The sequence below is a fragment of the Panthera tigris genome, chromosome A1 (assembly GCF_018350195.1).
Source record: "Panthera tigris isolate Pti1 chromosome A1, P.tigris_Pti1_mat1.1, whole genome shotgun sequence".
Lineage (NCBI taxonomy): Eukaryota > Metazoa > Chordata > Mammalia > Carnivora > Felidae > Panthera > Panthera tigris.
In genome coordinates, this window is record NC_056660.1 from 208398352 (window position 1) to 208423159 (window position 24808).

At 35.3% G+C, this 24808-nt stretch overlaps 1 protein-coding gene across 6 annotated transcripts in view; it reads left to right on the plus strand.

The window, feature by feature from the left end:
- The window catches only part of CPLANE1 (ciliogenesis and planar polarity effector 1), a 138975-nt gene that overhangs the window by 20314 nt on the left and 93853 nt on the right, over window positions 1-24808 (plus strand). For all 6 annotated transcript variants that reach the window (XM_042996319.1, XM_042996351.1, XM_042996355.1 and 3 more), the window contains exons 7-19: window positions 1246-1402; window positions 1876-1979; window positions 3295-3477; window positions 6325-6574; window positions 6748-6903; window positions 7067-7836; window positions 8377-8585; window positions 8786-8866; window positions 11824-11988; window positions 15938-16111; window positions 19722-19950; window positions 21115-21254; window positions 22893-23110. In XM_042996319.1, the coding sequence (XP_042852253.1) occupies window positions 1246-1402; window positions 1876-1979; window positions 3295-3477; window positions 6325-6574; window positions 6748-6903; window positions 7067-7836; window positions 8377-8585; window positions 8786-8866; window positions 11824-11988; window positions 15938-16111; window positions 19722-19950; window positions 21115-21254; window positions 22893-23110 (2836 nt within the window). The remainder of the gene's footprint in view (window positions 1-1245; window positions 1403-1875; window positions 1980-3294; window positions 3478-6324; window positions 6575-6747; window positions 6904-7066; window positions 7837-8376; window positions 8586-8785; window positions 8867-11823; window positions 11989-15937; window positions 16112-19721; window positions 19951-21114; window positions 21255-22892; window positions 23111-24808) is intronic.

Below are 24808 nucleotides of genomic sequence, written 5' to 3' on the forward strand. Positions count from 1 at the left end.
TTTTTGAGAGAGAGAGACAGAGAGTGTGTGAGCAGGGGAGGGGCAGAGAGAGAGAGGGAGACAGAATCTGAAGTGGGCTCCAGGCTCTGAGCTGTCAGCACAGAGCCTAATGTAGGGCTCAAACTTACGAACTGTGAGATCATGACCTGAGCCAAAGTCGGACAGTCAACCAACTGAGCCACCTAGGCACCCTTGCTCACATACTTTTTAAACTAGAAATAGTTTTATATATACTACAAAGCCCAATAAAATACATAGTGCATTAAAAGCATATCATGCCTGGGCACCTGGGTTTCTTAATCAGTTAAGCTTTGGACTCTCGACTTTGGCTCAGGTCATGATTTCATGGTTCATGAGTTCGAGCCCTGCTTCGGGCTCTGCACTTACAGTGTGGAGCCTACTTGGGATTCTCTCTCCCTCTCTCTGCCCCTCCCCCACTTGTGAGCATGCACTCTCTCTAAATAAATAAACTTAAAAAAAAAGCATATCATGCTTCAGTAAGATTTAGTAAAATAGTGTGATTTTTAAAATTTTCTTAATTTTCTTATGCTCTGGTACTTTATATATTAGGTGTATAATGAGTTGGACTCTAATAAATATACATGTGTGTAACCATATAGCAAATATAGAACATTGCCACTATGTTATTTTTATTTTTTAAAGATTTTATTTTATTTTAAGTTTATTTATTTTGAGGGAGAGAGAGGAAGGGGCAGAGAGAGAGAGAGGGAGAGAGAATCCCAGAACCTTTAGATCACGACCTGAGCAGAAATCAAGGGTCAGATGCTTAACTGACTGAGCCAGTTAAGATTTTATTTTTAAGTAATCTCTACATCTAACATGGGACTTGAACTTATAAACCCAAGATCAAGAGTCACACGCTCTCCTGAATGAGCCATCCATGTACCCCAGAACATTGCCACTATTTTAAAAATCCATTCTTCTCTATTTAATTTCTGTGAAAATGTTTACAGTGATGTATAATATGTGTCATCTAAATCTTTTGTCAAAACAGATGCATTTGGGGTTGACTATGGAACATGCCATTACTAACAAAATGCTGATACTGAACCTGTTTAACTGGCAACTGCTCTTTTGTGGCGTGGATGAAAATTCTGAGCAGTTGCTAAGAGGGCCTCTAATATTCATGCACGTATAGGAATTGGACTCTTAAGTTTTTTATGATGAGCTAAATATTAAAAGTTACTGTATTTCCTCTTTTCAATTATTTCATTACTTACTTAGATCATTGCCATACCATGTTCATTGGGCACAACAAGACTGCCTTCTGTGCCATCTAATTCCCAAATGTGAATCGGTAAAGTCAAGAGGAGCTCTAATTTCTGCCTTTTCAAGAGATGGCATTACTCTGGCAGTAACTCTTAATCAGAAAGACCCAAAGGTCAGTATATGTAATCTGTCTTGAAAGTAACCTAATGAAAGAGTTCAATTTGGAGTTGTTTTGTAATACTACTTTATGTTCTTTATATTGGTGTTTTCTGATCCAGTTTAACATTGTGGTGTTTTCTGATCCAGTTTAACATTATATTGGTGTTTTCTGATCCAGTTTAACTTTAACATAAAGTTATTTTATCCAGAAGCTATAATTTCAAAACTTGGCCTTCAGAAGTGAAAAGAGGGTAACAAAAAGGAAGAAGGGCAAAGTGGTAACTGATGTCCTTAAAATATAGTATAAAAGAGTGAGGAGTTTCAGTTTTCAGTATTGTTTTGCCAGTTGGGAAAGACTTCCAAGATAGTTTATTAATATAATAATAGGTCTCTAGGTCTTTAGAATTATAAGTAATGATTAAAGTAAAATAATTTTAATGTTTTTTTGCTTTTTTTTTTTTTTTTTTTTTTTTTTTTGCTTTCTAGGCAACTCAGGTATTGTTTATAAACACATTGAATTTTGTTACTCTCAGTGGTAGCCTGAGAGGGTGTAGTAATAAGAATCCTGTGGTTCCACCTACACTTATCAGGTATGAACTCTTGTGTTTCTGCATAGCATTTTTATTTTCTCTTTTAATAGTTTAATAAGTTTAAGGCTCTGATAATACAAAAGATATCTAAGTAGATATTTAGGTAGATAATGCAGCTTACTTTCAGCATTTGTGCTTGATTAATTGCTATATGAAGGAAAATCTTAAGGAAGGATCTGGTAGGGTGGAAGATACATGAACATATTTTCTTTTCTCTTTTATTTTTTTCTGTGTTATCTCGGGAGGAGTGGAATCATAACTGGATAGGGGATATTGGGCTTAATTAGAGACTGAAATGAGAAAACCTGGACTGGGAAGATCATTATATACTTGGGGTGGCTGAGGTGTTTATAGCTTTTTAAACAAAGTTGGCATGCTCTGCATGTGGGTTAATAGCAATAATCAGGATTTTTGATAGCACAAGAGCCTCTACCAGGATCTATTTGGGATTATAGAGTAGGAAGGTTTCCTCTTGGACTTCCTAATTTCATTTTCTGAACATTTTTCTTTGCTGTTCTCTGAATTTCCAAAGTTTTCAGATCTCTCTAGTCTTGCCTCTTCATTTTCTTTCCCCACCCAAAAGTTCTTTTCTGAAGGTATTACTCATTCTTACACCTGAAATTAATGTAACATTGTGTCTTGACTATACTTCAATAAGAGAAAGAAAGAAAGAAAGAAAAAAAAAGAAAGAAAGAAAGAAAGAAAGAAAGAAAGAAAGAAAGAAAGAAAGAAAGAAAAAGAAAAAAAATGAATGAATTGCTGGTCTCAGTGCAGTGGTCTCTTTCACTTAGAGTGTACGTCATTATTTACATAAGGAGCTCCTTTTTGTCTCCATGAAAGATTAATATTACTAGATAGTTAAGGAGCTGTAAGGATGATTTTGGGAAGAGGGAGTCTGCTGCTGCATGGAACCTCTAGCAAGCTGCAGAGAGAGGACAGGCATGGTATTGATTGACCTTTAAATCTATCAGTAGATTTGAGTTGTAGACACCAATAGAATTAAAGTTGTTCTAATTAAAATGTGAGTGACTAAAAAGCTTAACTCTTTTAGGGAATATTTTCATCTTATCATTTGCTTATGTGTCTACGTGAATTTCTAGTTTGTATGTTTTATGGAGTAGATGTTGATGAGCAAACTCCTTTTTTTCCTTACCTTTTTTCTGGGAAGTAAAATACACGAAATGTATGTGGCAGTTTGCTACTATTCATTCTTTCCTCCTTATTTTTTGAAGTGTTCCAACTCTGCTTGGCCATTTTAAATTGTCAAAGACATTGTAGAGAGTCCTTTCTAAACATACTGTCTTGCTTTTTCTAGGTCCTACTGGGTAGGTGATATCAGCTGGACTCAAGATAGTCTTTTTCTGGCTTGTATGTTAAAACGTGGCTCCCTGGTTTTATTGACCTGTCAAGGTGAATTGGTAACATTAATTACATTTGGTTGCTCTATAGAATTTGGGCCAGCAGAATTTATTCCTTTTCACCCACTCATAACATATAGGTGAGACATTTGAATTATTTTAATTTGTTTGTAGAAGGTTTTCTCTTTTGGTATTACTTTATTGTGTATTTTTAAAAAATAATTTCATCTTTCGAGTTGTCTTTTGCTCTCTTTGAGTCTGTCCTTTCAATATCTGTTTCTTATTTATAGTTTTCTTCTATTTCTTTTTGTTGCTAAATCCTGGTGAAAATATGACATTGTGACTATGTAAGTATAAGTTATTTAAATATTCAATAGCACTGAAACATTTGTCTTCTTTTATGTAAAATTCAAAGAAGTGTGATATGTCTTTTATTGTTTCTTTAAAAGAAGGCCACTTAAATAAATGAGTAACTCAAAATTAACTTGGCACATGGATTTATCTGTTTTTTTCCCCCAAAGGGAAGAAGGGGAAAAGTTGTTGGAAATGGATAGAAGAATTTAGAATTTAGCCATGTTTTAATTTTTAATTGTGGGATGGGATAGCGGTTTGGCTTTGGAGTCAGATCAAAATTTAAATCTTCGTTCTTCTACTTATTAGTTGTATGACTTTGGGTAAGTTATACCTTAAGCTCTTTTTCTTTTACTGGGAAGTGAAAATGACTATATTTGTCTCTTAGGGTTGAGGGAATGAAGTAAAATAATAAATGGTTATAAATAAGCACAATTCTGACATAAGTGCTTAGTAAATATTTTTGTTATTGATGTTAGTATTAGATATGACCTGACATATACACATAGGTATTTACAAAACAAAAACATTGGAAAAGGATTTTGAAATCACTCCATTGCTATTGCTTCACAGAAAGAAGATTGAGGGATTGTCCTTGATTATTTGTAGCAAAAAGTGATGCTTAATTTTTAGCACTGGAAAATTATAAGTGAAAAATTTGTTGGGGAACCTGGCTGGCTCAGTTGGAAGAGCATGTGACTCTTGATCTTGGGGTTGTGAGTTGGAGCCCCACTTTGGGTGTAGGGATTACTTAACAATAAGATCTTTTAAAAAAAAAATTGACACTTCCTGCAGTGAAAGTGTTTTTTTTCCTTATTTCTTTATGGTCCAATTTATAATTGACTTGAATGTCCTCATATTCTTATTTATTTAAAAAATTTTTTTAATGTTTATTTACTTTTGTGAGAGAGAGCGAGAGAGCGCTTGTGCGGGCATGTGCGAGCAAGTGGGGGAGGGACTGAGAAGGAGACACAGAATCTGAAGCAGGCTCCAGGCTCTGAGCTGTCAACACAGAGCCCAGTGCCGACTGGAACTCACCGACAACGAGATCATGACTTGAGTGGAAGTCGGATGCTTAACGGACTGAGCCACCCAGGCACCCCCCTCATAGTCTTCTTTAATTTAGGGAACTCCTGGGTGGCTCAGTCCGTTAAGCATCCGACTCTTGGTCTTGGCTCAGGTCTTGAACTCAGGGTTGTGATTTTAAGCCCAGAGTTGGGCTCTGCACTGGGCATGGAGTCTGCATGAAAAAAAACAACAAACTAATTTAGGACCTTTTTTTAAAAAAAAAGTGTATTTATTTTGAGAGAGAGAACATGAGCAGGGGAGGGGCAGAGAGAGAGGAAGAGAGAAAATCCCAAGCAGGCTCCGCTACATGGGCACAGAACCCGATGTGAGACTCCAACCCATGAACTATGAGATCATGACCTGAGCCAAAACCAAGGGACAGATGCTTAACCACTGAGCCACCCAGGCACCCCAATTTAGGACTTAAAAAATTTTTTTTAATGCTTATTTATTTATTTATTTTTTTTTTGAGAGAAATAGAGTCAAGTGTCGGGAAGGGAGGGGCAGAGAGAGGGAGACAGAGAATCCGAAGCAGCTCCAGGCTCCAAGCTGTCAGCACAGAGCCTGATGTGGGGCTCAAACTCACTAACTGTGAGGTCATGACCTGAGCTGAAGTCAGATGCTTAATTAACCGGCTGAGCCACCAGGTGCCCCCAGTTTAGGGCCTTTTAAAATGGATTACTTTTTCTGATTATATAAGTGATACATATTTATTATTAAAAAAATAAATTTAGAAAAATGTCTGTAATGAATACACCTGTTATTAAGGAGGAGAAAGAAAAAACTGAGAAAGACACTTGGAGAAGATAGTAGTGGGTAAAATTTTATCAGCTGAAGATTAAATTTGACTTTCTTCGTAAATGTACTTACTTACTATTATGGTGGTGTACCTGATTCTGATTATTTAATATTACTTAATTGTGTATTCATAACTCATAATTATATTCGTATAAGTATATTTAAATATATAGTAAGAAAGAAGGTTAATTACTTAATTCTCTGTAATAGTAAAACTGAACTGCCTTAATTCTTTTCTGAAATAGTTTGTATATGAACTGCCTTAATTCTTTTCTGAAATAGTTTGTATAAAACTAAAAACAAAATACAGTAAATGCCACAATTCAGGGAATATTTAAAAACACATAGACTGGGGCGCCTGGGTGGCTCAGTCGGTTAAGTGGCTGACCTCGGCTCAGGTCATGATCTCGCGGTCCGTGAGTTTGAGCCCCGCGTCGGGCTCTGTGCTGACAGCTCAGAGCCCGGAGCCTGTTTCAGATTCTGTGTCTCCCTCTCTCTGACCCTCCCCTGTTCATGCTCTGTCTCTCCCTCTCTCAAAAATAAATAAAACGTTAAAAAAAAAAATTAAAAAACAAACACATAAGCCTACATTTTATTTAATCACTTATGTCTTCCTTACAGATATATACAATTTAATGTTAGTGTGTTTAACTGGCTGTTTTATCATTCTGTAGCTTTTGATTGTTGTGTTGCTTTTCTTTGGAATAATCTGATTGTTTCCTTTAAGATTTTTCTTTTACTAATTCTTCAATTTTGTGTTTGTTTGCTAGACCACAGCAGTTTACATTTCAAGATTCAAATAATTCTGTAGATTCAACAGCTTCTGATAGTGACCCTATGAGACAGAGATTTTCTATAAAAGCACACTCAAGATTACCCTACCTCATTATTTCTGATGGATACATGGTCACAACCCTTCGATTTCTTGATAACCTCTCTCCATCAGTGCTCATGAGATCCCTTCTACTTGATTCAACCCAGAGGCTTGAGAAAATGTACCAAAGTATGGTATTGTCTAAGGTATAGTGCTTTTGGTATTGCTGGTAAAAGTTGGCTTGTCTTTTCAGATCTAAAACCATACTGACAGTAATGTCCTTGGATTGTATATAGTTGTCTATAGAATTTTTAATTGCTTGTGATAGAATTACAGGTAAAATTTTGCTCTTGGGTGTCTTTTATCTTTTCTTCTACAGCCAAAGGGCAAAGGACTGAACTTGCGATCACTGGATTCCCTAAGGTCTAGCCTGTTAAAACACCAAGGGAATAAAAGTGTAGCTGATTCTACTGTCCCCAGATTCTTACAGGCAGAAGAAACAATGAACTTAAATGAAAAAGCAGAAGATTTTCAGGTACTTAGTAGGTCTTTTATTTACTTTGAACAGTTACATATTGACTTTATTCCAAGAAACATATTTTATTTTTCTCTTGTTCAAGGGAGAGAAATTTGAGGACACCAGTGATTTTACTTATAAGATATTAAATTAAGCATGATTTTCTTCACTCATGTTTTAGGATTTTGAAGCAGAAGAAACTAATGAAGGCAAACACTTTCCAAACAACTTATTCTCACTTTGGAACCAAAAAAAGGATCCATTGTTTAGTAATGTCAAAGAGGGAAGATTGGAATTTGCATCTATGTTTGATACAATACATGCAGAGGATAATACAGAGGAGACAGACAGAACCATTACAGAACTGCATTCTGTCCAGAAGAATCTCCTTGCAGCATGGACTATAGGAATTTCAAAAAATGTAACAGAAAAAAATTTAATGTTAAATTACACAGTAGTTTGTATCACTCATTTTTTCTACATTCTTCAATTTATAAGATGTCCTTTCCCCAAACTTGATCCTTTTTCAAGCAAGAGCACAAGACATAATACATGGGTACTTTGTATCTTTCAACTTTTTCATCAGTGTTTGTCAATCCAGTATTGGGATATGAGATACAAACAAGATGTGGGACATTTGGTAAAGCTGACCTCAAATACTATAAAGCTTTTGCTGATTCAGCAACAGCAGGGTCAGTTATTTTCAGAGAACCTTTTGGCTTGTTTTCATTTACTCAAAATGGTAGCTGCTTATTTAAATGGCATATACATTCTTCAACCTGAAGTTATTTCAACGTCAGTTGATGGAAGTAGAACAGCAAATCAAGACAAATTGGTGGTACCCATTTTTCGAATGTTTCAAGGTAGTGGTTCTCAGGAAAACTGGTCTTGGAGTTCACCTTTCAAGATTCATCCTCAAGTAGTAAATCTTGCTCAACAACCAGGACACAGGTATAATTACTTTATGTTAGGGTACCATTAACATTATAGATGTTTTCCTTTTTGAAAAGTTGAGATATAATTCTCATGCTGTAAAATTCACCATTTTAAAGTGTAAAATTCATTGATTTTTAGTATAGTCACAAGGCTGTAGAACTCTTAGCACCAATTCCAGAATGTTTCTATAATCCCAAAAAGAAACTCTGTATCCCTTACCAGTCAGCATTAATAGATTTTTATATTTAAGTCAAATGTTATTCAACAGACATATTAGTCTTGGGCAGGCATGATACATGCCCAAGTATTGAAAGATTTTGGTTTAGGTAAGCACTATAGAAGAATGACCATGAAGATTTATGAAGATTTAAAAAATGTATTATACTTTTTTTGATCAGTGGACTTTGTGCTATATTTAAATCTGATCAGTTTGTATATATATTATTGTTTCAGTGAAGAATACAGGCAGAAATAATAAGACTAAGCAGGAGGCTGTACATATTTTTATTCCTAGTCTGAAATTTGGTTTTGATGATTACTTAATTTTGTGTGCAGATTGGCTGTTCTCTGGAGAGTGTTGTACAACAAAACTTTATGGTATCAAACACAGTTAAATCAAAGACTTCCTGATGGTGACAGACAGTTAACTGAAAAGATGACACAGGAAGCATCTACTGTCAAGGCTCTGCTATGTCACATACAGGCTAACTTACAGACTGCTGGAATTTGCTTGAACCAGGCGTTAGAACTTAAATCTATCAATGGTCAGTAATTTACAAACATTTTTTTAACTTTGTGAATAAGCAATATAGGTAACTGGGCTTCTGTTTTATTAATTAGTTTCAATTATTTGTTTTTCAAAATAGTTTCTGGCTGAGCTTTATTTACTGAATTTTAAAATGAAGTAAATTTTTATAAAGTAATTTCATTAACTGTGACTGATTGTTGGTTAAAAACTTTGTAGGTGAAGAGTGTTTCCTGTTAGGATCATATGAAAAATCTGTCCTAATGTGGAAGAAAGCTCTACAAGAAACTCAAGAGAAAGGTAGGGTAGTGTTAAAAAACAATAGTTGTCATAATATTGGTAGGAATGTATTTTGACATGCTGTAGAGCTTAAAAATAATTCCAGATTTCGGAGTGCTCACAATTTTTTAATGCTCAAATGGAATACGTATGGTAGGCATCTTTAGTGTCAGAAATGCTTTTAAAATTATTTTTGGTCTTGGAATTTGTAGCATGAGGAGTTTTTTCTGTTATCTATAGGTAAGGCTCCTTTTGTCCTTTTTTTTGCTTAGTGATGGAATCTGTGATTGATTATTAATGGGAAAAATGAGCTTTAGATACTAAATAAAATAATGTTTTGTTGGGCATTTACCACCTTTTTTACATACTTAGAGAAACACAAAGCTAAGGCTCTCTGCCCTTAGGTAATTCAACTTCAAGAATTTCCCTTGAGTTATACTTATTGTTAGGTTAAGTTTGGTCTTCATGGGGTTTTTGATGAGACTATAAAGATGTAGATTCTAGAAAGTAGTGATAGCTTTCATGATATTGAGGATGTGACTAGGATGACAGAAGTTCTCAGCTAGCAACCTGGGAACTAGCCATGACTGTAACGACGACATGGTCAGGTTTGGCCAATTATTAAAGTTATTTTCTGACTGCTGTGGCTTTGTATATTTCATTCATTCACCTATTTAACCAGTATTTATTGAAGTCCTGCTGTGTCCCTAGTACTGTATTAGGCACTAGGAATAAACAACAAATTGCCCACAATATGGAAGAGAGATTACATAAACAACTAGCACTCCTCTTGTTATGTTGTATGGTACATGCTGGAGAAGCACAGAAGAACATTTCCCACAATCTGAAGCTGGAGCGTAAGCATTGGTCTGGGGAAAACCTGGACTTGACATTTAAAATTGAGTATAAATTGGCCAGTTAAAGCAGTGGTAATGGTTTAACAAAGGAGATAGCATTATAGAAGCAAAAAGTCACGAGAAACTATGGCAGTTTGGTAAACTGCAAGTTGTTTCATAGGACTAGATCAAATGACATATGTATGTAATATTGGGTGTGGGGTGGTAAGAGGTAGGTAAAAATGATAAAGGAGCATACTATGCAATATAAAGGGATTAAAATTTTATCCTGAAGACATTGGGATCAGTTAGATACTTTATGTAGGAAAGAGAACTTTCCAAATGAATATAGGCCATTTGGAAAGATTGCTTTGGTACAATGTGGAAGATCATTTGTAGGAGTGTGGTGTAGATATGTGGGTTTTACACTGAAGCGGGAAAATCAGTCAGTTGAGGAGGTCCTGAATCAAAGCAATATCAGGAGTACTAGAGAACAGAGGTAACACTTGACAGATACTAAATAGACTTGATCAGCTGGACTTGTGACTGAGTAGATCTGGAGAAAGAAGCCTAATGTAGTTCTCAGGTTTGGGGATTGTCCAACTGGATGAAGAAGAGTGGCATTCAAGGAGATGAAAAGTTCTGAGGAAGAAAAGTTTTCATAATGAGTTCCATTATGGACCTTTATGTTTAATTTCATTTCCAACTTGTATGTACTAGGAATGGCTTTTAATAATGGAGACTGGAAGTAGTAGTGGCTTCAACAAGAAAGAAGTTTATTTCTCTTTCCTTTTATGAAAGGAGACTGGAAGTTGACAGTCTAGGGCTGATTTGGTGTTTCTGTGGTCTAAGTAAGGACCCATACTTCTTTAGTTTTTCTACTCAGTCATCCTTAGTGCATTGCTTCCAGTCTTAAGGCCATTAATGAGCTAAGATGGGTACTAGAGCCCCAGTCATCACATGCATATTCTAGACAGCAGGAAGGAGGAGGGCAGGAAGGGCAAGAAAGGGTACACCTCCTAACGGAGTTACCTCCCTTTGAGCAGCTTTTCTGGAAGTTCTACACAATATTATCTCTTGGTTTGGAACTTAGTCATTTTTTCACTTGGCTACATCTAAGTGAGAAATTGTGATGTGGGTTCATTATTAACTCCAAATAAAATTGGAATTCTTTTGCTCAGGAAGAATGGATAAGGGTCAGGCAACCGACAGTGTCAGTCCTAAACACCCTCCAGATATTTGAAGGCAGTGGTCAGGGGCTCCTATCTCATTGGATGATGCTTCTTCTCCTTTGGGAAGTCTCTTTGACTAACTGTTTGATAGACATATGGTTTCTTGGGGTTTTCTTTTTTAGCATGTCTCCTTCTGTTTTATATCGTGTACTTGAGATATTGTTAGTGGATTTTAGTGCTGAAATGATGAGGATTTGTAGCTCTTTTGGGATAAAATCTTAGTCATCCTAGGGCCTGATGAAAGATAATAAAATCATTCAGAACTTAAAATGAAAAAGAACAAATTATTGCTGACCTGTTTTAAGATAAAAACTCTTACTAAAGTATAAAACAAATACAGAGAAAAAGTCACATAAACTGAGTGTGTAACAGCTTTCATAAATTGAATATTCCTGTCTACTTTGCACCCAGATCAAGAACATTACCTTTCTGGGGATCCTGGCTGGCTCAGTCACTAGAGCATGTGACTCTTGATCTCAGGGTTATGAGTTTGAGCCCCACATTGGGTGTAGAGATTGCTTAAATAAATAAACTTTATTGTTTATTTTGAGAGAGAGACCAATCATGTGAGCCAGGGAGCGGCAAAGAGAGGAAAAGACAGAGAATCCCAAGCAGGCTCCACTCTGTCAGCGTGGAGCCTGACACGGGGCTCTAACTCACGAACTGCAAGATCATGACCTGAGCTGAAACCAAGAGTCCAGTGCTTAACTGACTGAGCCACCCAGGTGCCCCCTAAATAAATAAACTTAAAAAAAAAAAAAGAACATTACCTTGCTAACATGTTTTTTTGTTTTTTTGCTAACTTGTTTTTATTTTTTAATCTAATTTATCTTACCTTTTTATTTTTTAATATAATTTATTGTCAAATTGTGCTAACATGTTTTTAATGTAAACTTAATTCTTGTTTAAGGAGGAAGAAGGACATGTTTTCTTCAGATACGCTATTATCTTTCTCTTTTCTACTGCTACATCTATAGCTATAATTTAAATGATGCTCAAGGATTGTGTGATCAGCTAGTAAGAGAAATACTGAAGTGGTCCCACCTACCTGTAAAAGAAAATGAGGATTGTTCAGGTATGCATTTCAGCAGTCAGTATGTTTAATCTCATTAATTTGTATTCATACATTTAGATATGAAATTGCTTATACATAAAAGTTGGTTGCTCTGACTAAATTATGTTATGGTGAATTTTGGCCTGTCAACTTCTTATTAGCAAGGATCATGTTTTATTTTTGCTTTTGTTTTTTAAATCTTTGTCTCCTCAGGGCTTAGCAGTAATTACCTGCCGAGTTAATAGCATTATTTTTTCATAGCCATATTTGTTAGGCATAATATCAGGTATCCGAGTATTTTTCCTTAGTATATTTATATTTTCTTTAACCATTGCTTAAGGTGGTTTAGTAAAATGATGAAAATCACTTTCTGAGGTATTCTGAGTCTTTTTTAAAAATTCACTTAAGAGGCTGCAGAGTATCTGAGTTCCCCTTTTTAAAAGAGGTCTATTTTGGGGCGCCTGGGTGGCTCAGTTTGTTGAGCATCCGACTTCAACTCAGGTCATGATCTCCCGTTTGATGAGTTCAAGCCCTGTGTCGGGCTGTGTGCTGACAGCTCAGAGGCTGGAACCTGCTTCAGATTCTGTGTCTCCCTTGCTCTCTGCCCCTCTCCCGCTCATGTTCTGTCTCTGTCTCAAAAATAAAATAAACATTAAAAAAAATTTTAAAGAGGTATATTTAAACTAAGCAATAATGAGAGTGAAAGGTATATATGAACATAGAATATATCTCTAATGGTTATAAGTACTAAACCATTAGGTGTATACTATACATGCAAATGTGTCTGAAAGGCCTAGTGTATCAGAAGTTTTAAATGGAGTCCATGCCAACTTAGGTTTTTATTGTTTGAGCCACTGTTTATCGATTTCTTGCTCTTTGTGATTTTTATCTTTTAAAATCTTTGTGTTCATTAGGGAAGTAATATGTGTTCAGTTTAGATAATTTTGAAAATATGGAAAATATAAAGAAAATAAAATTACTTATAATTTACCATTTTTTGTATACATTTATATGTATATATTATTAGAGCTGTGTATTGTTTTGTAGTCTTTTGAAATTTAATATTTTGATGAATATTTTCCAATGTAAATAATATTCTTTTTTGAAGCCTATTAAACCTTTTCCCCATTATTGGACATTTCAGTTGTTGCCACCTATTTTCTGTTTTAAATAGTGCTGAAGTGTACATAAATTTTTGTGAGCATTACTAAAAATTTCTTAAGGATAAATTTCTGTAATTGCCCTCCAGAAAGGTCTGCTAGCTGTGCATTATTGACAGATCTTTCTATATGACTTTTTAACTGATTGGACATTCTTCTTTTTTTTTTTTTCCAGTGGTGTTATCATTACATGATGTAACTTTTTAAGTCAATTGAACCTATAGTAATGTATGTTTTAGTTTTTAATGGCTATTGTTTAGAATATATTAAGCGTATCCTTACTGGGTTGGGGGTCTCAAAGACTACCCCTCATGTTCAGTGTTCACAGGGAGGATGCTAGGACTCAGAATATAGTTGTACTCAAGGCTATTATCTACTACAATGAAAGGCTCCAAAGCAAAATTAACAGAGGGAACAGGTGCATGGGGTGAAGTCCAGAGGAAACCAGGCACAAGCTTCCAAGACTCCTTTCCTAGTAGAGTCACACAGGACAGACACACTTAGTTCCTGTAACAACAGGTTGTGTCAACACATGTGAGATATTACTGACCAAAGGAAGCTCATTTAGAGACTCAGTGCTCAGGTTTTTTTTTTTTTTTTTTTTAAGTGTATTTATTTAGTTTGAGAAAGAGAGATCACAAGTGGGGGATGGTTAGAGAGAAGGAGAGACAGAATCCCAAGCAGGCTCCACACCATCAGCACCGAGCCCAGTGTGAGGCTTGAACTCCTGAATCGCGAGTTTATGACCTGAGCCAAGATCAAGAGTTGGATGCTGACTGTGCCATCCAGGCACCCCAGTGCTCAGGGTTTTTAATTAGAGGCTGGATAGTCATGTAGTCACCCCTCTGCCTAGCCCTTACCAAAATTCTACACTCTCAGAAGAAAAATAGGTGTTCAGCATAAACCACATTGATTGTACAGTTAGGTCTAGTGAGCCACTCTCATTAGTTAAGGTGGTAGGAATCTTTCCCAAATCCAAGTTCCCAGATGCTATCCAAGGGTCAGCATTATAAGCAAAACTTTCAAGTAGTCAGGCCTGCTATGTTATCTTTTTCCTGCACACTTACCTCATTAAATCATTTTGTATAGTTATAATTTTTATTGCATAAGATTGTCATTATTAACATCACTGTGCTACACACAGAATTACCCTTTCAAAATTGTTTTACTTCTGAATTGATACATGTTTACTCTGTGATCATCTTTTAGAATTAGGTTGCTCTGCATTTAAGGAGCTTATTTCTGGCTTTGCATAATGAATTTTGTATGATTAAAATTACTGGAAATCTTGCCTTTATATAATTCCTACAGTAAGTTTTATCCAGGAGAGAATAATTCTTACCTATGTATTTTTAACTTTAATGTGAAGAAATAGTAGGATTTTTCCAAATGTTTAATGACCAAATGAAGAATACTACTTGGAGGCTAATAAGATTTTCTCAAGATCCCCTTTATGAAAAAAAAAGTTTATTAATAATCTTGAGTGCCTACTCTATGAGGAAGAGTAGTGTTAAGTGCTGAAATATACAGTGACAAGACAGAAATGGTCCATATGCATATAGAACTTAATATCCTTATGAATATATCAAGTGACTTCTGGGAAAGAAAAATATTTTGCTACTATTGGGGCCATAAATTTCATAAAAATTAATGTTACTGTAGTATTTATATTTAATAGTTTCACTATTTTCAAATTTCTGAATGCCAGTTTGTGTTACTGAGTTTTGATTCTCAAATAGGGATGACATGTTTGCTCCTGCTAATTTATACATCAGAATCACTGCAGAAATCCTGACGGGGGCACCTGGGTGGCTCAGTCAGTTAAGCGTCGGACTTCCGCTCAGGTCATGATCTCACGGTTTGTGGGTTCGAGCCCCGGGTCGGGCTCTGTGCTGACAGCTCAGAGCCTGGAGCCTGCTTCAGATTCTGTGTCTCCCTCTCTTTCTGACCCTCCTCTGCTCATGCTCTGTCTGTCTCTGTCTCAAAAATAAATAAAACATTAAAAAAATAAAAAAAAAGAAATCCTGATGTAACTCCCACTCCCTTACCCGCTTTCTCCCTCTACCCTACACATTCCTTTTGTCCCTACCTTCTAAAAGAATCTTATAACAATGAGCCATTCTTACTAATGGGAGTGTATTGTAATTCCCAGATCTAAGGGTATAGAAGACAGCATTAGGAATCAGTGTTGTAGTGCTTTTCAGATTATATACGTAGTAAGCTCTGCCTCCTTTAATCAAAGAAAAAAAAAATTAGGGAAGGAAGAAGGGAAAATAATGAAATCTAAGCTTGTGAATCCATCATGGCTGGATTGTTTTGTATTTATCTTTCCATGTTTTAAAATAAAACTGGTAACTAAAAGTCATCAGCGGTTCTTAAGTGCATGTGCTCGTAATTATCAGCTAATTATTTCTGTTCTATTGTCCTCAAGAAGCATAAATACCTATTATGAATTAGCTCAAGGATGCCTGGGTGGCTCAGTCATTTCAGCCGCCAACTCTTGATTTCAGCTCAGGTCATGATCTCCTAGTTTTTGAGTCTGAGGCCTTTGTCCTAGGGCTCTGTGCTGACAGCCTGCTTGGTATTCTGTCTCCCTCTCTGTCTGCCCCTCCCCTGCTTGTTCTCTCTCTCTCAAAATAAATAAAAATAAACCTAAAAAAAACCAAATTAGCTCATACAGGTAATGGATGCTCATCTCAGAAAAAATTTTAAATTATAATTTTCCTCATATGTAATGTTGGGAACCTAAATATTATTACCTTTTGACAGTTTGATCAGAATCTCCTTTGGTCATTTGCTGTATTCCTTAGTTCCTGAGAAGTCTCATTCTGAGTTTGGAATGACGAGAGGTGCTCATCCTGAGGCAGCAGTGAAGGTTATCCAGTCCATGGCTCGCTTCATGGCCGCCTATTTCACCAATCAGCCGCTTTGCATTTTGCCACCTCACAATGTGAATGTTCTTCCTCCCCTTCATACTAAAACAGGTAATATAGTAAGCAAATAATTTTCTCACTTTGTTTATTCACATAATACTTAAAATCATATTATACAGTGATCATTATTCTATGGGAATAATACTGTTCTAGCTTAGTGTATGACACATAGGAGATTCTCAGTGACTTACAACGAATAAAATCTGAGAAAGGTAATTGCTTGGGTTTGTTTTTATTGAATATGGATTGTTTAATTACAGTATTATAGTTGACCCATGAACAATGCAGGGTTAGTGGTGACGACCCCTGTGCAGTCAACAATTCACATATAACTTCTGACTCCCCAGAAACTGTCAATAAACTACTGTTGGCCAGATGCCTTATCCATAAGATAAACCGTTAATATGCATTTTGTATAATATACTGAATTCTTATAATAATGTAAGCTAGAAAAAAGAAAATGTTAAGAAAATTATACGAGGGGCTCCTAGGTGGCTCAGTTGGTTAAGTATCCAACTTCGGCACAGGTGATGATCTCATGGCAGTTTGTGAGTTCGAGCCCCGTGTCAGGTTCTGTGCTGACAGCTCAGATTCTATGTCTCCTTTTCTCTCTACCCCTCCCCTGTTTGTGCTCTGTCTCTCTCTCAAAAATAAACTTAAAAAAATTTTTTTAAATTATACAAGAAAATACATTTATATTACTGTACTGTATTTATCAAGAGAAATCTGCTTGTAAGTAGACCTGCACAGCTCAAATCCATGTTGTTCAAGGGTCAACTGTATTTATTATTTATTATTTATTTTTATTTATTTATTTATTTATTTATTTATTTATTTATTTATTTTGGTGGTTTTACATTTAAGCTCTCTTTTTGTTATAGCCCTAGGTATTTATCACTTGTGTTCCCTATCTTTGGTAGTAATGTTTCTGACAACAAATTGTATCCTTAGTTCGCATCATTTTACTGAATAGAAGAAGTAGCACTCCGTGTGGTTTTTAGAAAAATCTTAAAAAAAAAGGTCAAGTCCTGACTTAGAAAATTTGTCTCAATTTCTTGTCTTTCCTATCCTACATTATTTATAGGACTTGAGCTGTTTGGCATGATCTTTTCAGATCACTTTGCATACCTTGGGAACATTGATTTTTCTCACACTGTAGGAAAAAAGGTGATAGAATTATTGAATTGATTTTGGACATATTCATAAACATTTATAAAAGCTCAAAGACACACCTTTTAATTCCTTTTAATTTATATTTGTAAATATCTTCCCAGTGAGAGGAGAGGCTAGGAAAGAAAATTTTGTGATCTCTTCCTAAGCCTGAGACGGTGATTACTGAAAATCTAAATACCTGAAACTTGGTATATAGCCTTTAGTTTCTTTAATTTCCTAGTATCTTGAAAAAGGATATCTATAGTCTTGACTTACAATAGATTTCATATTAATCTTTTAAATCAGAACTAGTGGCAGAATGTATTGGGGATTTGTGTTGCTTATTTGATGTGATGCTTACTGTATGAAAGCAAAGCAATAAAATTTTCAGAAAATTAAATCATTCAAGTTCTTTCAATAGTACAGTACCTTTCTCAGAGTAAATGAAAAGCTAGGACAAATTTAATCAATCTCCTGGCTGTTTGCCTATGCAGAATCAAACATTCAAGTGAATGACGAAATTTTTTGTTTCTATCCAAATGTGTTTGTCAAAGAGCCAAAGTGTTAGTGTTTGGTGTGGGGAGAGACTATGTTGATCACATGAGAAACTAATTGTTTCAAGAAGCAGAAACCCACATCTACTATTTGCCAGTTTTATTTTGAGGGAGTGAGTGGAAATCTTAGCAATATATATTTTTATTTTATTTTTATTTTTTAAAATGTTTTATTTTTGTGAGAGATCGAGAGAGAGGGGGGCAGAGAGAGAGGTGGACAGAGTTGACAGCAGTGAGCCCAATGTAGAGCTTGAACTCACAAACTGTAAGATCATGACCTGAGCCAAAGTTGGACACTCAGCCAGCCGAGCCACCCAGGCACCCCAGCAATATGTATTTTTTTAAAAAAATAGCAGTTCAGGGCACCTGGGTGGCTGAGTTGGTTAAGTATCTGACTCTTGATTTTGGCTCAGACCATGATTTTATGGTTCGTGAGATCTGAGATCCATGCTAACAGCATGGAGCCTGCTTGAGATTCTCTCTCTCTCTCTCCCTCTCTCTGCCCTGCTCCCTTTTCTCCTGCTCACATTCTTTCTTTCAAAATAATAAATAGACTTAAAAAAATAGTTCAGGCATTGTATTTCCAAGTGGCTTGTTCATGTTACTTTTTTTACAAAGTATTTATTTTGAGAGAGGGAGAGAGAGAGAGAGAGCAAGCGTGCAAGTGAGCAGAGGGGCAGAACTCACCTCAATGTGGGGCTTGAACTCACCATCTGTGAGATCATGACCTGAGCCAAAATCGAGTCAGATGCTTAACTGACTGAGCCATCATGGCTCCCCTCATGTTATTTTAATTAGGGGAAAATATAGAAGGCTAGGGAGAAAGATAGGACCCTTTGTATTTAATCCCAAACCAGACTGAAATCTTGTCATTGAGTCAGGACTTTTGAAAATCGTTCTTTTCTACTCTCTTAGAGACACTAATATACTGAATACTTAATGCTTGAATTTTACCTCAAATTAGTTTTTTATTGTATGACACTATAAGGAATGCAAAGTCATGTAAAATGCAGTCTGCCCTCCACATTTCTAGTAGGAGAAATAGAGATGTATTTCAGAGCAGCCCACAGTAATAAATTGTACACTGTGGCCCAGTACATTTAAGTGTACATTTGTATGTTTATATTATCTGACACAGCATTTTCATTAAATTGTATTTATATTTGTTTTATGTAATGTACTCTGATGCTATCTCTTCTGTTTCTGTATCCTGTTCTGTTCCATTTTTTAAGAATGCTGGCATTTATTTCATGACCCACTAATGAGTCATATTCTTCAGTGCTAAAAACAAACAAACAAACTGGAGTATGTTAAGTATTATTTTAAACCATTTTGTACCTTACTTGCTTCCGTTGAAGCAAGTGTGCACGGGATGGACACTTGCTTCAAAGATGGGCCCTCCATGTAAGGTGTGTGACAAATTCCACCAGGTTTAGGTTCAGAAGATACCCATAGTCCTGCTTCTACCTTGATTCAACCAACATTTAGTTTTAGATCACTTTCTTGAGAACTTTATTCATCAAAGAATCCCCCAAATGGTTTAAACGTCTATGGAAGTTCTCTTTCACTTTATGGAGGTGTGTGTATACATATAGCTACTACACTAGCACTTTAGAGCATTTCGTGAGCTGCTATCTCCTTGTCTAACTTGTATTTTACCCAAAGTTAACAGGGAAATAGCTGGAGCACTGTTTCAAAAAACGTATCTCCAATAACATATCAGCAGTTGAGGCTGATTATTAGAAAATACTAATTAAAGAGATAGGGGCTCCTGGCTGGCTCAGTCAGTGGAGCATGCAACTCTTGATCTCCAGGTTATAAGTTCAAGCCCCATGTTCAGTGTAGAGATTACTTAAAAATAAAATCTTAATAAAAAAAAGGTATATAAGTATGTGAGGAGGAGTGATTCTGATAAATGTAATTGTTAATATCCATTTTCTTTTATTTACACATAGAACACTCCCTTCGACTTATTCCTCTGCAACACTCTAAGGTGGCCAGTGTTGTAAGAGATCAGAATCTTTCTAATGTTTGGACAGTTGAATATGCCCTTGAATTATTACTTATTGGTGGCCTAGTTCCAGAGGCTGTGTGGTTGGCACATAAGCTTGGAGACTGGAAGACATCTGTTTCAATTGGTGTGGCCTTCCAACTATTCTGTAAACATGATAGTAATTTCACAAGGTATGTATTTTTAGGCAAACGTAGGTTGAGAAACAGTATAATAGTATCATCTAACTATTTTTTATTTCTCTCATTGCTGGCATTTATGCACTTTGTGGAATCCTTAGTCCAGAATTGTCCAATAAAACTTTCTTCAGTGATGGAAATGTTCTCTATGTGCAGTTCAGTATGATAGCTGTTAGCCACATGTAACCATTGAGCACTTGAATTGTGGCTAATAAGACCAAAGAATTGAATTTTCAACCTAATTTAAATTTAAATAGCTAAATGCAGTTAGGGGCTACTGTGTTGGACAGCTCAGCAGCTCTTTTGTGTTAAATCTTTTATTTAAAAAAAAACAACAACCTTTTTATTTAGCACATTTGTTAGTAATGTCCTCAAAGTGCTTATAGTCAGTGGGAGAGTTTGCCTATTTTAAGTAGGGTTTGAATTTTAAGCTAATAAATCTAATCTCTATATTTTAACTTTTCTATTATAGTACTACTATATCTTTGATATTTTTCAGTTCAATAATTCAACATATGTGTATTTCTTAAGTAAGTGCTCTGTACTAAGCTCTGTGCCAGGTAGTTTAATGGATATAAAATTAAATGGTACATAGACTCCATGTTTAAGGCATTTATAGTTTAGTAGAGAAATTAAGGCAAAACATTATTGTAATTTAGTGTGTGTGCTGCCAAAGCGAGCACAAAACATTATTATAATTTAGATAATATGGTAAGAAAAGTGCCAGTGGTGCAGTGGAGAGAGCAATAATATCAAATGGGCATAGGACAGGAAATGGAGATAACATTTAGATGGGCATTGAAGGAAAGACAGAATCTCAACAAATTGAGTAGCTGTGGAGAGAGATAACATTCCAAACATGAGCAAAGGCATATGGCAAAAGACAAGTTTGGTTCAATTTGGATCGAATAGTGTGGAGGGCAGCAATGGGAAATAATGATGGGAAGGTATATTAGTATCATAATCCTGGAGACCCTTAAAAATCTCCTTAATGTTATATTTCCCCAATTATTTTCCCCCCATTATTACTTTTTAAAATAGAGGATGAATAAAAGTAAATTTCACTGTTTCTTAACATTTCATGTTTAGCTCTTAATGTGTTAATATTTCCTTTTTTCAGAATTTGGATTCATTTTCCTTAATTTGATGTGATTTCAGGTCCAAGAAAAAGGGTCTGAATTTGCCAATAAATATGACTCCAGCACAGATTTTCCAGGAAAAACTGCAGTGTTTTTTAGGTCGGCCAGCCTCTTTGGAAACAAAAAATGAAATGGGCTCAAAATACAAACAATTTACAGGTGTGTTACCTACATATAGTCTGACATATATATCAGCTTAATTGATATAAACCTGCTGATATTTTAAAAAGCTTATTAATATCCATAAATATATTAACACTTTGAAGTAAGCTTATCAAATATAAAAGTATGCTATTTATTCTTAATCATGGGAGCTTCTAAAATTTATGCCAGCTCAAAAAACAATGATCAGTAACTGAATGATACTCTGATTTTTCATACATATTTTTTGACTAGTTGTATTTTGCTATATTTGGATTATTTTCTTTTGCAGTCATAGAGTCGTAGAATCTCATAAACAGGAGGGTACTTAAAAGTATTTAGTTCAACTCTTGCCTAGTGCATAAATCACAGAGTTGGTTTTGTTTTTAATTTGAAAATTTTATAGTAGTATTACAAAATTAAAAATAATGTAATATCACATATATTACATAGATTTACTCAGGAGCCCTGTAAAATTTGTTTTATAGCTGGAGACATTTAGATGAAAAGTAATGAAGTTGGGTACTTAAAGTTGTATGTGCTGACTACTGTAGGACGCTTTGGTTTTATTAGTTCTTGTCTCCATTAGCAGAGAGGCTTCTAACTCTAGATTCTTAGAACTTACTAATTGTAACTTCTCTTTCCGGAAAGAATGCATAATACCTGGAAATCTTACTGAAAACTTTGATAATTACCTGCCAATATTTTTGAAAATAAATGGAGAGAAAATGTAACTACATGAAAGTTGGTTTTGAAAAAAAAAGACTAAAAGGGACACCTGGGTGGCTCAATCAGTTAAAAAAGTACTATGGTGGAGTGTTAAGAAAAAAAATTACTCTCCCACTAGCTGCATTCACGTAATGTTGTATTTTATTTTGGTGTCTTTCTTGATACTTTTTTCCCATCAGTATTTTTTCATTTATTATTTTTTAACTCAGGACTATGTTCCAAGTATATTTTTGTTACATAGTTGTTGTTATTATAATATCTTGTATAATTTTGCAAAAGGTCTTATGCTCTGATCTTTTAAAATTTTTTAATTTTTATTTGTTTATTTGATAGAGCGAGCATACACAGGAGAGGCAGAGAGAAAGAGAATCTTAAGTAGACTCCACACCCAACATGGAGCCTGATGCGGGGCTGGCGCTCATAAACCATGAGATCATGACCTAAGCCCAAATCAGGAGTCCAGTGCTTAACCTACTGAGCCATCCAGGCACTGCACCCCTCTATAATCTTTTTTTTTTTTTTTAATTTTTTTTAATATTTATTTATTTTTGAGAGAGAGACAGAGAGACAGAGCACAAGTTGGGGAGGTACAGAGAGAGGGAGACACAGAATCAGAAGCAGGCTCCAAGCTGTCAGCACAGAGCCCAATACAGGGCTCGAACCCACAAACCATGAGATCATGACCTGAGCTGAATACCTGAGCAGATACTCAACTGACTGAGCCATCCAGGCGCCCCTGCCCCCACTCTATAATCTTAAAGTAACAGAATAGTTATTAAATTTCTGTGTAGAAGTTGAGATGTTTTGCATGTCAACCGTTATGTTCATTTTTGATGATAATTTTTTTCAGGTACGAAATTTTATACTACAAAATAGGATCAGCATAATATAAATTTTAACTATTTTACTTAATTTTGTATTTGGTAGATCCCATTGAAGAAGAAGATGCAAATCTCCTCTTTGGTTCAGTGCAGGAATTACTGAAAGCAGCAGTTATGGCTGATGCAGATATTCTTTCAGAGACGTTTCAACTTCTGCTAAACTCTGCCAAGGACTTCAGTAAGAGACTGTGGGGCTTAGTCCCGGTCGGCTTGTATCTCCCGGCTCCTCCATTATATTGTCCTCAGCCAGCTATTCTTAGTGAAGTAAGCTTAGTTCTTAACCTTTTAATTAATTTAAAGTTGATTTTAGCCAAATTTTACAATAGACAACTTGATAATAATTATCAAGTTAGGAATGCAAGGTCTGAAGACAAACTTCCAGATCCTAGCTTTGCTGTTTATTAATTGTATAATCTTAAGCAATGTACTAAACTGTTTAAGTTTCCTTATCTGTAAAATGCAGATGATGATAGTACCTGTAATAATATTATTGTTAGGATTAAATGAGATATTCTGTAAAAGCTTTTACCTTAGGGCCTAGGACACATAGTACACATTCAATAAATATTAAAATTATTGCAATAATAAAACAAAATCAAGAGAGGATTCTCTATATGCAGGTTTTAAAAAAATAGATGTTTGTTTAGGGTAATAAATAATAAATGTCAGATTTTACAAGACCTACATTATTTTGGTCTTTTATTTACCTCATTGTCTTTGATTCTTTTGAAAGACTTCTTTTGATTTTTTTTTTTTTAATTTGATCGGTCATTTTTTTCTCCTGCACTATTCAATTGATAGTTCTGTCATATAAACAGCAAGACAGTGTTCCTCTCAGGAACTTTTTCTCTGCTCTCACTAAAAATCACAACATTATAATTAGCTGGCTTTAAGATTTAAAGTATGAATGCAAATTATTTTAATGTTTGATTGATATTTTTAAGTGATTCTGGTATTGTTTTTTTACTGCGTACTGTTTTAGTATTAGCAGCCTCTATCTCTTACCTGGTTTTTTCTTTTCCTTTTTGAGTTTTTTCTTATATTGTTATTTGTTATATTTAAGGTTATATTTCAATAGGTTAAAAATATTTCATTTATTGATATTCCAAATGTAATATGTTATACATGGAAGAAATAAATAGTCCATTGTATTTCTTAATAATTCTCTTTTCTGTCACATCTGAGTCTTCAACACATTGGTTTAGAAATTAGGAATACCATTTAAGCTATTTTTGGAATAGCCTGTGCTGATATTAGTTTGAGTGGTTACTATCCTTAGTAGTGATTCGATTTATTATTTTGTTTTTATTAAAATAATCCTCAGTGGTAGGATTTCTCCTAAGTATCACTCTATATCAATTAGGACCCTTTGGACTGGGTATAATAGAAAACTTGGTAAGTTGGCTGGCATAATTAAGAAGTCCAGTTAAGTAGGGTAGCCTTTTGACTCAGTTATGCTACCACAGACTTGAGCTCTTTCTCTCTAGTTTATTTTCTAAGGTGGCAGTTTCAACTTAAGTCCATCTCTCTTTGTGGGAGCAGAATGGCTGCCAGCAGCTTCTAAGGATACCTTGTCCATGTCCAGAGGGAGAGAGAAGGGGAAAAACAAAAACAGTACAAGTATTTCTTCTCCAGCATTCCAGGCAAGGGTACTGGGAGTCACTCTTGGCTAGGGATAATGCAAAGTACATTTTGTAGCCCCTTAGGGCCTTCCCCTGAGAGCTGGGGAAGTATCAGCTCTCACTGAATCATATGGGCTATGTAGGGGAAGGGCAGATACTCCATTAAAAATTGAGTACTGTGAAGAAGTAACTGTGGTAGGATGATGGGGAAGCAAATGTTTAGATACTGTCTCATTCTCTAGAAACTAATTTTTAGCTACTGGCTTGTTAGTGTTTATTCAGCAAACGTTTGTTGGATTCTACTACATGCTGGACTTTATTCTATGCATTATGTTAATAC